At 44.3% G+C, this 13,713-nt stretch overlaps 1 protein-coding gene across 4 annotated transcripts in view; it reads right to left on the reverse strand.

Annotated features, from left to right (window-relative positions):
- Positions 1 to 13,713, reverse strand: part of NUP133 (nucleoporin 133) — a 951,293-nt gene extending 937,580 nt beyond the window's left edge. Inside the window, exon 1 of one of the 4 annotated variants that reach the window (XM_077486543.1) lies at positions 13,225 to 13,713. In XM_077486543.1, the coding sequence (XP_077342669.1) occupies positions 13,225 to 13,388 (164 nt within the window). In that variant the 5' untranslated portion in view covers positions 13,389 to 13,713. Of the gene's footprint in view, positions 1 to 7,750; positions 7,906 to 13,224 lie in introns of those variants that run through there. The other 3 variants (XM_077486541.1, XM_077486544.1, XM_077486542.1) reach the window with 3 other exon arrangements.

The raw sequence follows: 13,713 nt of genomic DNA on the forward strand, positions 1-13,713 counted from the left end.
ATTGCCTAGGATCTCTGCTAAAAAAAATATATAATTTTTTGGGGGATTTTATGGCAGAAAATACAGAACTTTTTACTTGTAAGCAACAAGTGTCGGAAAAGATTTAGTTTTTAAATGGTTAAACTGAGAACGCCACACACCGAGTTGAGTTCATTCATTGAAGTGTAAACATTATATCTTTTTTCTCTTTTCTTGGCAGACTGCCCAGAGGAAACAAGTTGCTTCTATGAAGGCAACTTACAGAAGTCATTTCCAAGTCGCGCTGTAGTTCTAAAATCGGCCTTTATCAGCTCAATGCAGATTAATTTAGGGCTGAAACAACTAATCGATTAATCGACAACTAATCGATTATGAAATGAATCGATTACTATTTTCATAATCGATTAATCGGCCAGTAACAGGTTAAAAAAAAAAAAAAAAAAAAAAAAAGAGCCCTTTAGAATACAAAAAATAGCAAATAATCGCTACTGTAAATATTACTTTCACTGTTGTACAGTAAAAAACGAACCCCTTTCAGTAGTGATTATCTGCTTTTTCTACTATAAAGGGCAAATTTTTAGTTTTTTTAACCCCATTATGTTACTAAACGTCTTAGACCTGGTTCACATCTATGGTTTTTTGGTGCTTTTTGCAGAAATGCACTACAGTTCATTTACATGGTTTCCTATGGGACACGTTCACATCTGAAAGGGTCAGGGACTTTTAACGCAAAATAGTGCTTTATTGGTTCAATATACTTCAATGGAGAAGCTGCAGAAAAGCATGTAATGTGTTTTTTGCAGCAAATTGTGTTTTTTAATCTGCCCAAAAAAAAAAAAAAAAAAAAAATGTAAAAAATACAAATTGCAGTAAAATCACGTGTGCAAAAATCAAAACTCACAGCAAAAAGGCACCGCAGAAACAGATCAAAGGCAAACTGCATAGGTGTGTACCAAGCCTTATGCTGGTCACACGGATCAATTTTCAGATGAGAATATTCAGACTAAAAATCTTTGTACATTCGCTGAATGAAAGAATTTTGTTGGAAATGTTCACTTGTTTTTAAAATGAACGTAATATCTGAACGAAAACCACATACACTGTCTGAAAATTCCTTTGACTAAGAAGTTTTCTGTTATTTCCCCATCACTGTGGTTGAAAATGAACATCAATTTGACCCACTTTTTTTTTTTTTTTTTTAAGGTTATTGACCGATTAATCGAAACAATAATCGGCCAACTAATAGATTATGAAAATCATCGTTAGTTGCAGCCTTAGATTAATGAAACACTGCAAATATCGGCCGATATATATCGGTCGACCTCTAATGCTGACCCTAACCTGTATGCCACCCGAAGGGGACTTAGGACAGTGACAGCCCCCAAATCGACCTCCCAGGGAATGCCCGGCTGCTCAACCCTGCCGAGACAGGGAGAGCCGTACTTACCAGTCCTGAAGAGCTGGGAGACATTCCATTGTAGCCAACTCCTGATCAGTACAGGGAAGGATACTGGTCCGGCATAATGTGACGCAGACATCAGTAGCCGGTCATATGTATGCCCCCGGATCATAACAGCTCACGACCACCTCTGGAGCAGAGTTTTGCCATGGACTGCCAAGTCGTAGCTGCGACATATACATGCCCGATGGCCGGACTGGGGAGACTACAAGGATAAGTGAACCAGCCTGTCACCCAGCCGGCTGTTGATAAAAGATCACAGGATCACTCATTGTGCGCAAAAAGCCAAGCTTCTGCACAAAAAAAAAAAAAAAAGAAGACCACTGGGCTCGCAGGGTTCCTAGGTCTGTCTCCTTCACTAGGCAAAATAAAACTGAGGCTACTGAGGCTGCTAGGGCTGCTAGGGCAGAGTGTGGGGGATTGTAGCCTAAGGGACCGCCCCCCCCCCTGGGCGGAACTAAAGTTCTGAAGTGTTGTTAGGAATCTTCTCTTGTGATCAGTCAAAACTCCAGATGTATTGAGAAGCAGACAATTTATTTCTGATGTGGCCCACAACAGGGAGACATGCTTACAGGACAGAAGCTGAAGAAGAGTGTCTCACAAAAGAATACGTCTCCCCCCCTTAATCCTACAAGAATACCACCTCTATGCTTCTATTGGCTGAGGAAACATAAATAACGTGTCATGGTACACGATGGTACTTTATTTTGATATTCATGTTCCCGTACATTCTTAGGCCATCATATTTAGTTAAATCTAATCATCCTACAACTTACTATGGAGTTAATTAAGACAAAACAATACAATAATGTGCTCAGAAGTAAATTTTAAAAAAATCAGTCTCAGGAATATTGTTTTTCTAATAGTCACACAAACATTTAAAACTTTTCTAACAGTTGTATTACAACTTTGCCTAGTAATAGTAATCCAGTGATAGGGCTAACAACCCATTTTGTTAGAGAGGAGCTGTGTCGGTTGGTGAATTACAGAGAAAAATATTTTTATATAGGAGATGGTCAGACTGCAGACATGGTACAGGAGATAAATGCAGCCTCACCAGTGCCCATCATATGCAGCCTCATTGTACCCAGCAGCCTACCAGTGCATATAAACACACACACAAACAGTGTCTTTAAAAATTGGCAGCTGCAGCTCTATACCTTCAAACTCCATGCTGGGTACTGCACTGCAGGGGAGGCAGAGTGCAGAGCACACACTGCTATACATCGCTCCCTTGCTTTCACTTTCACAGTAAACAGCGTGACCGAGCGCCTTGCACAGCCGATTTACACATTGGCTGAGGAGCCATATGCAGCCACCACTCGGGAGAGAGGGAATTTACAGCGAGACCCCACGCCTGCAGCATGGGTGAGGACGAGAGTGTAAAGACGGGCGCTCCAGAATGACACCCCATGATGGGAGGGGCCAAACCCAGCAGGACCCGCCCCATTTTTGGCAGCAGTATCGGCAAAAATTCTCCTTTGGCTTTTTGCCAAAAGGGCCATTTTCAGCCGATATGTTTCAGCGGTGGAAAATTCGGTGCATGCCTACCCTCATCAGTCGTGACAGAGGTAGCCCTATCACTGGCCACCAGAATTATTAACTAAAAGGTTGCTTCACTAGTCTAGCATCAAGAAAAACAGAAAGTGCTGCCACTTTTACTGGAAGAGTGTTCACAGCCACACTACCCTACTCCATTCTTTAGAAATTCTAGGAAAAGGTGGAAATGACTTGTTTTTGTTTACACCAAGTACAAAAGATTTTCCATAGCTTTAAGTATATCCTCTGTTACCAGCTTCCTGCTCAAGGAGTGTGTTTATCAGAGAAACCTAAAGATCTGACACTCACTAACCAGGTCATCAGATGGTAAAATTCAGGTATGGGTTGTAGCACCAGACCCTGGGAGAGAAGGTCTGGAAAGTTCAGGAGCTTCCAGGGAGGCACTACAGACAGAACCATCAAGGTCGCAAACCAAGCCCTCCTTGACCACCATGGGGCCAGTAGAAGGAAAAAGGCCAGAGGACTAACTGAGTTTATGAATGACTCAAGGAATCAGTGCCAGAGGGGGGAAAGGCGTAAGCCAACTGGAAGTTCCAACTCCAAGCTAGGGCATCCACTCATTCCTGAGAGAAAAAAAAAAAAAATTCCTGCTCACCGTAAAATACCTTTCTCTGAGCTCACTGACAGACACAGCACTTCTCATATTGACCTTAGGATTAAATCACCACCTTCAGGAGTAGGACGAGAAAAAATAAATAAAATAAAAAAGATAAGCACAGGACAGAACTTGTGGTGTATTCAGTAACAACCCTCCAGCCTGCTTCCTGCAGCCTCAGTACGTCAACAAGCAGTATAACAAAACCAATAGGAGGGGAGGGTGCCGTGTCCATCAGTGAACTTCAGAGAAAAAGGGATTTTACAGTGAGTATAAAAAAATCTTATTTTCTTTCGTTCAGACTAGCACAGCTTCGTTATTCTTGACCATAGGGACGTCCCCAAGCAGTCATAACGAGGGGTGGGAAACAGCAAAAAAAAACCTTCACCCACAACCAGAAGTGCGCCCTAACAGGGGAGTCACCACCTTATCTATCCGCATCAGAACTTGCGGTTAACAATGCAATAGTGCATTATACTCAAAAGCTAACCATTTTCTTATCAAAAACAAACAATAAGTGCAATTGCAACATTACACAACCGCCTGCAAAACTTTGCAGCCAAAACAGGCATCAGCCGATGCGTTTACATCCACCTTGTAGAATTGTGTAAAAGTGTGAACGGACAAAGAAAAATTGCCGCCTTACACACTTGAGCAACTCACGTTTGATGTCGGAAAGCCCAAGCGATTCCAATTGCCTTGGTGGAATGGGCTGTGACAGGAAAGGGGGGCACCTGTCCCTTAATCTGTCTGATCTACCTGGAAATGGTGGCCGACAAGAGGAACATGGAGTCTGACTTCTGAAAGGGAGCCGTGGCAGACAAATACACCCTTAAAGCCTGGGCCGCGTCCAGGGAATGAAGGGCCACCTCCTTAGGATGCGTCGGTTTAGGACACAAAGATAGTACCATAATGTCTTCATTGACGTGGAACGCCAAAACCACCTTCGGCAGACAAGTTTGCGGACGCACCACCACCTTATCCTTATGGATAACCAGATACGGCAACTTGCAGGACAAGGCCGCCAGTTGCGAAACCCTCCTGGCCAAGGTAATGGCCACTAGAAAGACCACTTTCTGGGAAAGTGTAAACAAGGGAATTTCTCTGATACTCTCAAGTGGTGGTTTCTGAAGCGCTGATAACACCAGGTTCAGATCCCACGGGTAACGGACGCACTGGAGGAACTACATGCCAAACCCCCTGAACAAAAGATGCTCACTAGAGGGTGAGATGCCAGGGGTCACTGTAAAAAAGACAGCCAAGGCTGACATTTGTCCTTTAACGGTGCTCAAAACCAACTTCTGGTCTACTCCTTGCTGAAGAAACAGCAGGATCCTGGAAATTGAATAGGTGCGCGGACACCATCCTTTCTCCTCCCACAGAGATGTATTCCTTCCAGGTATGATGATCTATCTTCCGAGAAGATTTCCGTGCTCAACATAGTTGAAATCAGAGTCCGATGGTTCCTTAATGGCATGGCTGTTGAGAGCCAGGTGCTAAAACCAGCGATGGTAAAGCAGGATGGAGAATAGGACCTTAAGACTGAAGGTCTTCTCGCATCAGTAGTCGCCAGGGAGAGTCCGTAACCAGGCATACTAGGTCGGTGTACCAGAGGCGCCAAGGCCAATCTGGGGCAATCCGAATTACTGGAATCCCCTCGGTATCCACTCTGCAAAGCAGACATGATAGTAGCTTTAGCGGAGGAAAGGCATAAATCAGTCAGTACTGACCCCACAGAGCCACCAGTGTATCCGACGCATCTGCCCAAGGATCTCGTCCTGGATACGAATCTCAGCACCTTCCTATTAAGACAGGATGCCAAGAGGTCCATGTCTGGTGTGCCCCATCGCAGGCACAGTAGCCTGAACACCTCTGGATGCAGCGCCCATTCTCCTGGGTCCAGCATCTGGCTACTTAGGTAGTCTGCCGGCCAGTTCTCCACTCTGGGGATGTAAATGGCCGATAGGGCAGGTACATGTCGCTCTGCCCATTGAAGGATGTGAGCGACCTCCCGTGCTGCAGCCGAGCTTCTTGTTCCTCCTTGATGATTGACATATGCCACCGTCGTGGTGTTGTCTGACTGGATCCTGATCGGACGCCCTCGAAGTCTCATTGACCATGTGGAGAGGCAAAGCCTGATCGCTTGTAGCTTCTTAATGATGTCATCCAACAAGGCTCCAAAGAGCCACTCACCAAGGAAGAGTAGATCCATCAGGGCTTTTTTTAAGATGCCACTTTTTACCACCTTTGTCAACGAACTTGTCAAGGACCGCCGACAAAGCGTCCAGAGACTGCAGTTTGTAGACGAGCTGGTTGCAATTGCCGGGAGTTCGTGGAAGAAATAACAGTTTCTGAAGCCATGCTGATTCAACGTCTGCCACCTGATGGGGACTTAGGACAGGTGTATAGTCCCACCCTCCTAGCTGCTACAGGCTGATGGTCCCCCACCACAGGACTCCCCACCCTGACCAAGTTCTGCGGCATTTAGCTTGTAGCGCCTGTGTCAGGTGTCAGAGTGAAGAAACTGCACTGTTCTCAGCCTCAGGGACCAGCGCTGGGCATAAAAACCGTGCTGGGCTACAACAAAATGGGCGCCGAGTATAAAGTAGGGCTGAAACAACTAATCGATTATGAAATTTAATCGATTACCATTTTCATAATTGGTTTATCGCCCAGTAACATAATGGGGTAAAAAAAAAAAAAAAAAAAAGAGCCCTTTATAGTACAAAGAGCAAATAATATTATAGTACAAATTATAGTACAAAGAGCTACTATAAATATATTCACAGAAAAAAAAAAGTAACCCCTTACAGTAGTGATTATTTTTATATATTTTTTTTAACCCCATTATGTTACTAAATGTCTTAGACCTGGTTGACTTTTTTTTTGGTGCTTTTTGCAGAAACGCACTACAGTTCATTTACATTGTTTCTTATAGGACACATTCACATCTATGCTCTTTTCAGCAGCTGCATATTTGGAAAGGGTCAGGGGCTTTTTTTTTTTTTACAGTGCTTTTTTTGGTTGCAGAAATTTGTGTTTTTTTTGATCTGTCCCACAACAAAATGGCAAAATAAATAAATAAAAATGCGCACAGCAAAAGGCACTGCAGAAACAGATCAAAAGCAAACTGCGTAGGGGTGTACCAAGCCTTATGCTGGCCACACGGATCAAGTTTCAGACGAGAATATTCAGACGAAAAAATCTTTGTACATTCGCTGAATTTAAGAATGTTGTTAGAAATTTTCACTTTTTTTTTAACATTGTTTTTAAAACTAATGTAATTTCTGAACGAAAACTACACACAGCGTCTGAAAATTCCTTTTGACCAAGACGTTTTCTATTTCCAAATTTCCCCTCACCGTAGTTGAAAACGAACGGCAATTTGACCTCACCAACGATCAGAAATTTGAACAAATTTTTTTTTTTTTTTTTTTATAAAAAAAATAAAATTTAATCTGATATTTACCAGATTCAACCTATAATAGTATATACAGTATCTCTCTTCTGTCTGTTTTTCTCAGAGTGGATTAGATATTTTGCTCCCTAACCATAGTTTTGGTTATTTATATTCACCACTGCATAGGAGATATTTAAGCATAATTTTTTTTTTACAAAAAAGTAAACATCAAAACAAACTTTACATATTAACTAAACTGTACACCAGATTTTTATAGGGTTAACAGATTAATCGATACAATATTCGGCCAACTAACAGATTATGAAAATAATCGTTAGTTGCAGCCCTAGTATAAAAGACATAATCACAGGTTTAAGTGCCGCCGAACTACAGTAAAATGGTTCCTGACCTTGCTTCTCCCTTAGTCACACCAAACATGGCCACCAAACTGTACACAGAGAGGGACAGTGGGAAAAAAAAATAAAACACCACACACAAAACATCGCTATGGCGATCAGCATGTACAGACCTCCAAACACCCAGCGGGGAGACGACACCCAGAGCAGCACCCACTCAAGGCGAGAGCTCCCCAGGGGAACCCTATCTATATGGCACACACCGCTCAGCAGCCCATGCAGTATCCCCCAAGGGGAGGGAGGGGTGGAGGGAATATGGGGGAGGAGAGGGACCCCTGAATCGATCTCCCAGGGCATGCCCAGCTGCTCAGCCCCACCAAAGCAGGGAGATCTGTACTTACCATTTGACCCACTCCCAAAGAGTACAGGGTGGCTGCTGTCCACGGCACACTGACTCAGACATCAGTAGCCTGGTCATGTGTGCCCCGGAGCATTCACTCAGCGTCCACCCCTGGAGCCTGAGAGGCTTGTCGTGGCTGATCCAGCGTGTAGCTATGGTCTGCACACACTCTATGGCCAGGCTGGGGAGACTACAAGGTTAAAAAGGTATCCAGCCTGTCACCCAGCTGGCTGTTGATCTGCAAAAAAAAAAAAAAATGCCATGACCGATGGTCCCGCAGGGTTCCTAGGCAGAACAAAAAAAAAATAAAAAAGACGGAGGCTGCAGGAAGCTGGCTGGGGGGTGGTTACGGAAGGAACCACCTTGGGCGGAACTAGAAAGTTCTGTTTTTGTACATGTTACTCTCCTGAAGGTGCCGTAACAACCCCAAGAATAAAGGAGCTGCGTCAGTCAGTGAACGAAAGAGAAAAGACAGCCAGGAGCTGATATTTGTCCCTTGATAGTGCTCAAAGCAAGCTTCTGATCAACACCACACTGCAGAAACACAAGAATCTTAAACACCAAATAGGAATGCGGATGCCACCCCACAGCCTCGCACAAAGAAATGCAAGCCTTTCAGGTGTGACAAGTCTTCCGTGAAGTGGACTTGCACGCCCTCAACATAGCAAGAATCACAGAAGCCAGCAACCCCCGGTGTCTCAGCACCTGGCTTTCAATAGCCAGGCCATTAATGCCAGGCAGTAAAGCAGGATGGAATATTGGACCCTGGGACAGAAGGTCCTCCCTCACCAGCAGCTGCCAGGGAACATCCGCCACCATCTGTAGCAGTGCGTCTGACGCATACGCCAAGGGATCCCTTTGTTCTGGCCACAAATCTCTGCACCTTCTGATTGAGACTAGAGGCCAGAAGATCCATGTTGGGCGTGCCCCACTGCAGACAAATGAGACTAAACACTTCCTAATGCAGCGACCACTTCCTGCGATCTAGCAACTGACGGCTAAGGTAGTCCGCTTGCCAGTATTTTATGTCTGGAATGTAAACAGCTGAAAGAGCCAGCACATGAAGTTCTGCCCACTGCAGAATGTGAGAGACCTCCAGCACCGCTGCTGAGATCCTTGTCCCATGGTGGTTGACATAAGCCACTGCTGTGGCATTGACTGACTGGATTCTGACCAGATATCCGCTCAGTCCCTGCGTCCAAATGAAGAGGCATAACCTGATCGCATGCAACTCCAGCACTTATCTATAGGCGAGAGACTCTTCAGACATCCAGCGGCACTGGGCCAAACGAAGGCCCAGAACCCCCCCTAGCCGGTCAGGTTGGCATCGGTCATGAGCACCGTACAATGGAGAGGGAGAAACGACTTGCCGGACCATAGAGCCAGGAACCATAGCCAAAGAAGCAAGGCCCTTGTCAGATTGCCCACTTGGATCTGACAATCCAGAGATGCCGAAGATTTGTCCCATTTGGATAGGATCTCCCGCTGCAAGACCCAAGTGTGAAACTGTGCATGCGAAACCACCTCGAAGGTGGATACCATGAGGCCCAGAACCCCCATGCAAAAGCGCAGCGACGACTACTTGAGGGACAGCAGAGCTTAGGGTCTGCTGTTTGATCGGTTGAAGAAAAACCTTTGTCCGTGCAGAATCCAGAATCAACCCCAAGTACTCCAGGCGTTGGGTCGGTAGCAACAGACTTCTGAAGATTCAAACACCCAGCTGAACTCTTGCAAGGTCTGCATGGTGATAGGATAGGCACTTTATCGGCAATATTTTTAGCACTATATTGCCTCAGTGTGAAAGGCTGTGCAAGTTCTACCTCAACAGGAAATACACTTTCAAATTTTTATTTGTACAAGCCGGGGAATTAAAGTGGAAGCCCAGTCAAATCCTAGGATAACCCAAATATTTTCAGCCAATGAGAAAATAATAATAAGTGTGTGTGTGTGTGTGTGTGTGTGTGTGTGTGTGTGTGTGTGTGTGTGTGTGTGTGTGTGTGTGTGTGTGTATACACACGCACACACAGGGGATCGAAAGTTTGGGCACCCCAGGTAAAAAATGTATTAATGTGCATAACGAAGCCAAGGAAAGATGGAAAAATCTCCAAATGGCATCAGATTAGACATTCTTATATGTCAAAAAAAGTTACATTTTATTTCTATCATTTATACTTTCAAAATCCCAGAAAAAAAAAAAATGGCATCTGCAAAAGTTTGGGCACCTGCAGAATTTATAGCATGCACTGCCCCCTTTGCAAAGCTGAGACCTGCCAGTGTCATGGATTGTTCTCAATCATAGTCTGAGAGGACCAGGTGATGTCAATCTCAAAGGTTTTAAATGGCCATGACTCATCTGACCTTTCCCCATCAGCACCATGGATTCTTCTAAGCAGTTGTCTAGAAAACTGAAAATAGTTGACGCTCACAAAGCTGCAGAAGGCTATAAGAAGATAGCAAAGCGTTTTCAGATATCAATATCCTCTGTTCGGAATGTAATTAAGAAACGGCAGTCATCAGGAACAGTGGAAGTTAAAGCAAGATCTAGAAGACCAAGAAATATATCATACAGAACAGCTCGCAGGATTGTGAGAAAAGCAATTCAAAACCCACGTTTGACTGCACGATCTGGCAGACACTGGAGTTGTGATACACTATTCCACTATAAAGAGATACTTGTACAAATATGGTCTTCATGGAAGAGTCATCAGAAGAAAACCTCTTCTACGTCCTCACCACAAAAATCAGCGTTTGAACTTTGCAAATGAACATATAGACAAGCCAGAGGCATTTTGGGAACAAGTTCTGTGGACCGATGAGGTTAAAATATAACTTTTGGGAAGGAATGAGCAAAGGTATGTTTGGAGACGAAAGGGCACATAATTTAATGAAAGGAACCTCTGTCCAACTGTTAAGCATGGGGGTGGATCAAGGGAACATTTCACGAGTAGAAGGAAAAATGGATTCAATAAAATTTCAGCAAGTTTTGGATGGTAACTTGATGCCATCTGTGAAAAAGCTGAAGTTAAAGAGGATGGCTTCTACAAATGGATAATGATTCTAAACACACCTCAAAATTCACGGGGGATTACATCAAGAGGCGTAAACTGAAGGTTTTGCCACGGCCTTCACAATCTCCTGACCTCAACATTGAAAATCAATGGATAGACCTTAAAAGAGCAGTGCGTGACAGACAGCACAGAAATCTCAAAGAACTGGAACACTTTTGTAAGGAAGAATGGGCAAAGATACCTCAAACAAGAATTGAAAGACTCTTGGCTGGCTACAAAAAGTGTTTACAAGCTGTGATACTTGCCAAAGGGGGCAGTACAAGATATTAACTCTGCAGGGTGCCCAAACTTTTGCAGACGCCATTTTTTTGTTTTCTGTCATTTTGAAAGTGTAAATGATGGAAATAAAATCAATCTTTTTTTTGACATATTATAAGAATGTCTAATCTGTCATTTGATGCCATTTGGAGATTTTTCCATCTTTCTTTAGCTTCGTTATGCACATTAAAGAGGAAGTAAACCCTGATGGGTTTACTTCCTCTTTCAGTCCCTGCAAAGGTAAAGCATAATGGACTACTATGCATCGCAAAGTAGTCCATTATGTGTCACTTATCTGACATATGAGCCAGCGATGTCACCACTGTCCCCTGTAGTCCGGTGCATCCATCTTCTCGGTGGGTCTTCGCTGCTCCGCAGCCATCATTAGACGAAGCCGCGATTACGTCACTCGCCGCCACGCACGGCATATTCGCCGTTGACGGTGCTGCGCTCAGTTTGCCGCCGTAGACAGCCGGTGCCTGTCTTTCGGTAAATATTTCTTAAACCGTGTAGGTTCAGGAGATATTTCTTGGACCTACAGGTAAGCCTTAATTCTAGGCTTACCTGTAGGTCAAAGTGTGTTGTAAGGGTTTACAACCACTTTAATACATTTTTACCTGGGGTGCCCAAACTTTCCATCGCCACTGTGCGTGATGTGAGAATATCTCTCTCCCCCCCTCTCTCCCCATTCAATGTGGATAGGAGAAAACTTCCGCTGTGCCATTTTGTTCTGGAGGAGGGGAAAGCTACTACAGTGATCAGCACTGTTGGTGGCACTGATCGTTCAGGGCAAAAACCTGGTTAGTTTTAGAGAAAACAATTGGTAGATGGAATTCTGCACTGCCAGGGTGGCCATACATGGATTGGATTTCATCCAATATCCATTGAACCGGTTGAATTTAGTTCTGTATGGGAGGCATAACTATACTTAGAATAGGGTGGCACTGTGGTCTAGTGGTTAGCACTCTCACCTCGCAGTAGGAAGGGTCACTGGTTCAAATGGGCAATATAAATAGTGAATGAAAGCATGCAAAGTAATAAAAAAAGGGTTTCCCTCCCCTTCTCCAGCTGCTCACATTTGACTGTAAACAGCGCTGGAATGGGGCTGAATGGGGTAGCAAGGAGGGAGACATACAGGAGGTATGACTACAGCAGCAATAGAAGTTATGTAGGACACACAGCTGTGGCTGAATGAAAACAGGATTGTCGGGAGCACAGTAACATGTTGCTGGCCGACTGCAGTGTCTTCCAAATATCTATGTGATCAGGTACAGGTTATTGATCAGCCTCCATTCCCACTTGTCTTGCTGGTTATGGTTACCTGATCACCCTGATAGGATCTCTGGAAGACTCTGCAGCAGCTGTTAACCATTTCAGCTTATAATCAGCTATTTAAACAAAAGCTGCAAAGATTGTTTGATGGATATTTTTTGTTTGTTTTTTGGAGGATTCACTGCTATGATCAGGCTAGAAACTGGTTACTGTCCTCCACTAATCCCGACCAGTTCACCGTTTAAGAAAAATGTTATTTTGCAAATTGGATTTGATGCCGTCTTCTGTCACTTGGTTGTACTTTCAAAGGAAAAACGTTGACACTAATACTATACACTCATACACTAGGTTCAGCCATAAACGCTGTTTCTGACCGCCTCCTCTGCACCGTGCCTGCAGCCTCCGACCGCCTCCTCTGCACCGTGCCTGCAGCCTCCGACCGCCTCCTCTGCACCGTGCCTGCAGCCTCCGACCTTCTGGGGAGGGGCTAAGGGTGGGGCTGAAGGAGGGACCATGGGCACAACCAAAACCTAGGCCAGGGCCCTCAGGTAGGCTGTACAGGGCCCCATGATTTCTAGCAGCTGCCCTGGATGGGACAACTGACAATTCCATTTTCTATGTTCATTAGAGTGATACAAGAGTTGTGCTTGTGCACGCTTTGTTAAAGCGCAAATTAGTTTACTCCATAAAGCACTGGATTAAGGTGAACACAACAGTCCAAAAAAAAATTAAACTGCTATAATAAACTATGCAAAAAAGGTGCTCATTCTTGTATTCCATAGGTATAAAAAAAATATGTAAACTCTGAGACTAATTAACTATAAAATACAAGTAATGCAAGAGGCACAAAAACGAATCACAGAGGGTACAGACTCACCAGGAACCACCAGTTGTAACTCTGCTCCCTGCAGGCGAAAACACTGGAGAATGCAAAGGAATACCAGCGGCTCCCAGTCCTAGACTCTTCCTTCCAGCAGGTACCCGATTAGCAAGCGGTCGCCGGGATGTCACTCCAACTTGAGAACGCGGAGATGGGAACATATCAGCAAAGGAAAATACAGCTCCCGCCAAGCAAATCAGAACGAAATGAAACCTCGTTTGACACACGCGGCCACTTGTAATGACGTCTAAGGCAAGCGTCGGCAGCGCCTTTGCGTCTATGTAAATTACAAAGTAGTGTATTGGGCGGTCTCCATTAATTTTGTGTATCGTGCGACCTCTAGAGAGCAGACGAAGCGAGAGAGAAAATTAGGTACAGCAGAATACTCCTGCAGTAATTTACGTGTTTCTTCTCGGAGTAAATATTACGGCAGCATCACAAACTGAAAGCAGATCTCAGTCATAGTTTAGTCTTGTCAACTATAGA

The sequence above is a fragment of the Lithobates pipiens genome, unplaced genomic scaffold, assembly GCF_037356315.1.
Source record: "Lithobates pipiens isolate NorthernLeopardFrog02 unplaced genomic scaffold, aLitPip1_a1.2 Scaffold_18, whole genome shotgun sequence".
NCBI classification, from domain to species: Eukaryota; Metazoa; Chordata; class Amphibia; order Anura; family Ranidae; genus Lithobates; species Lithobates pipiens.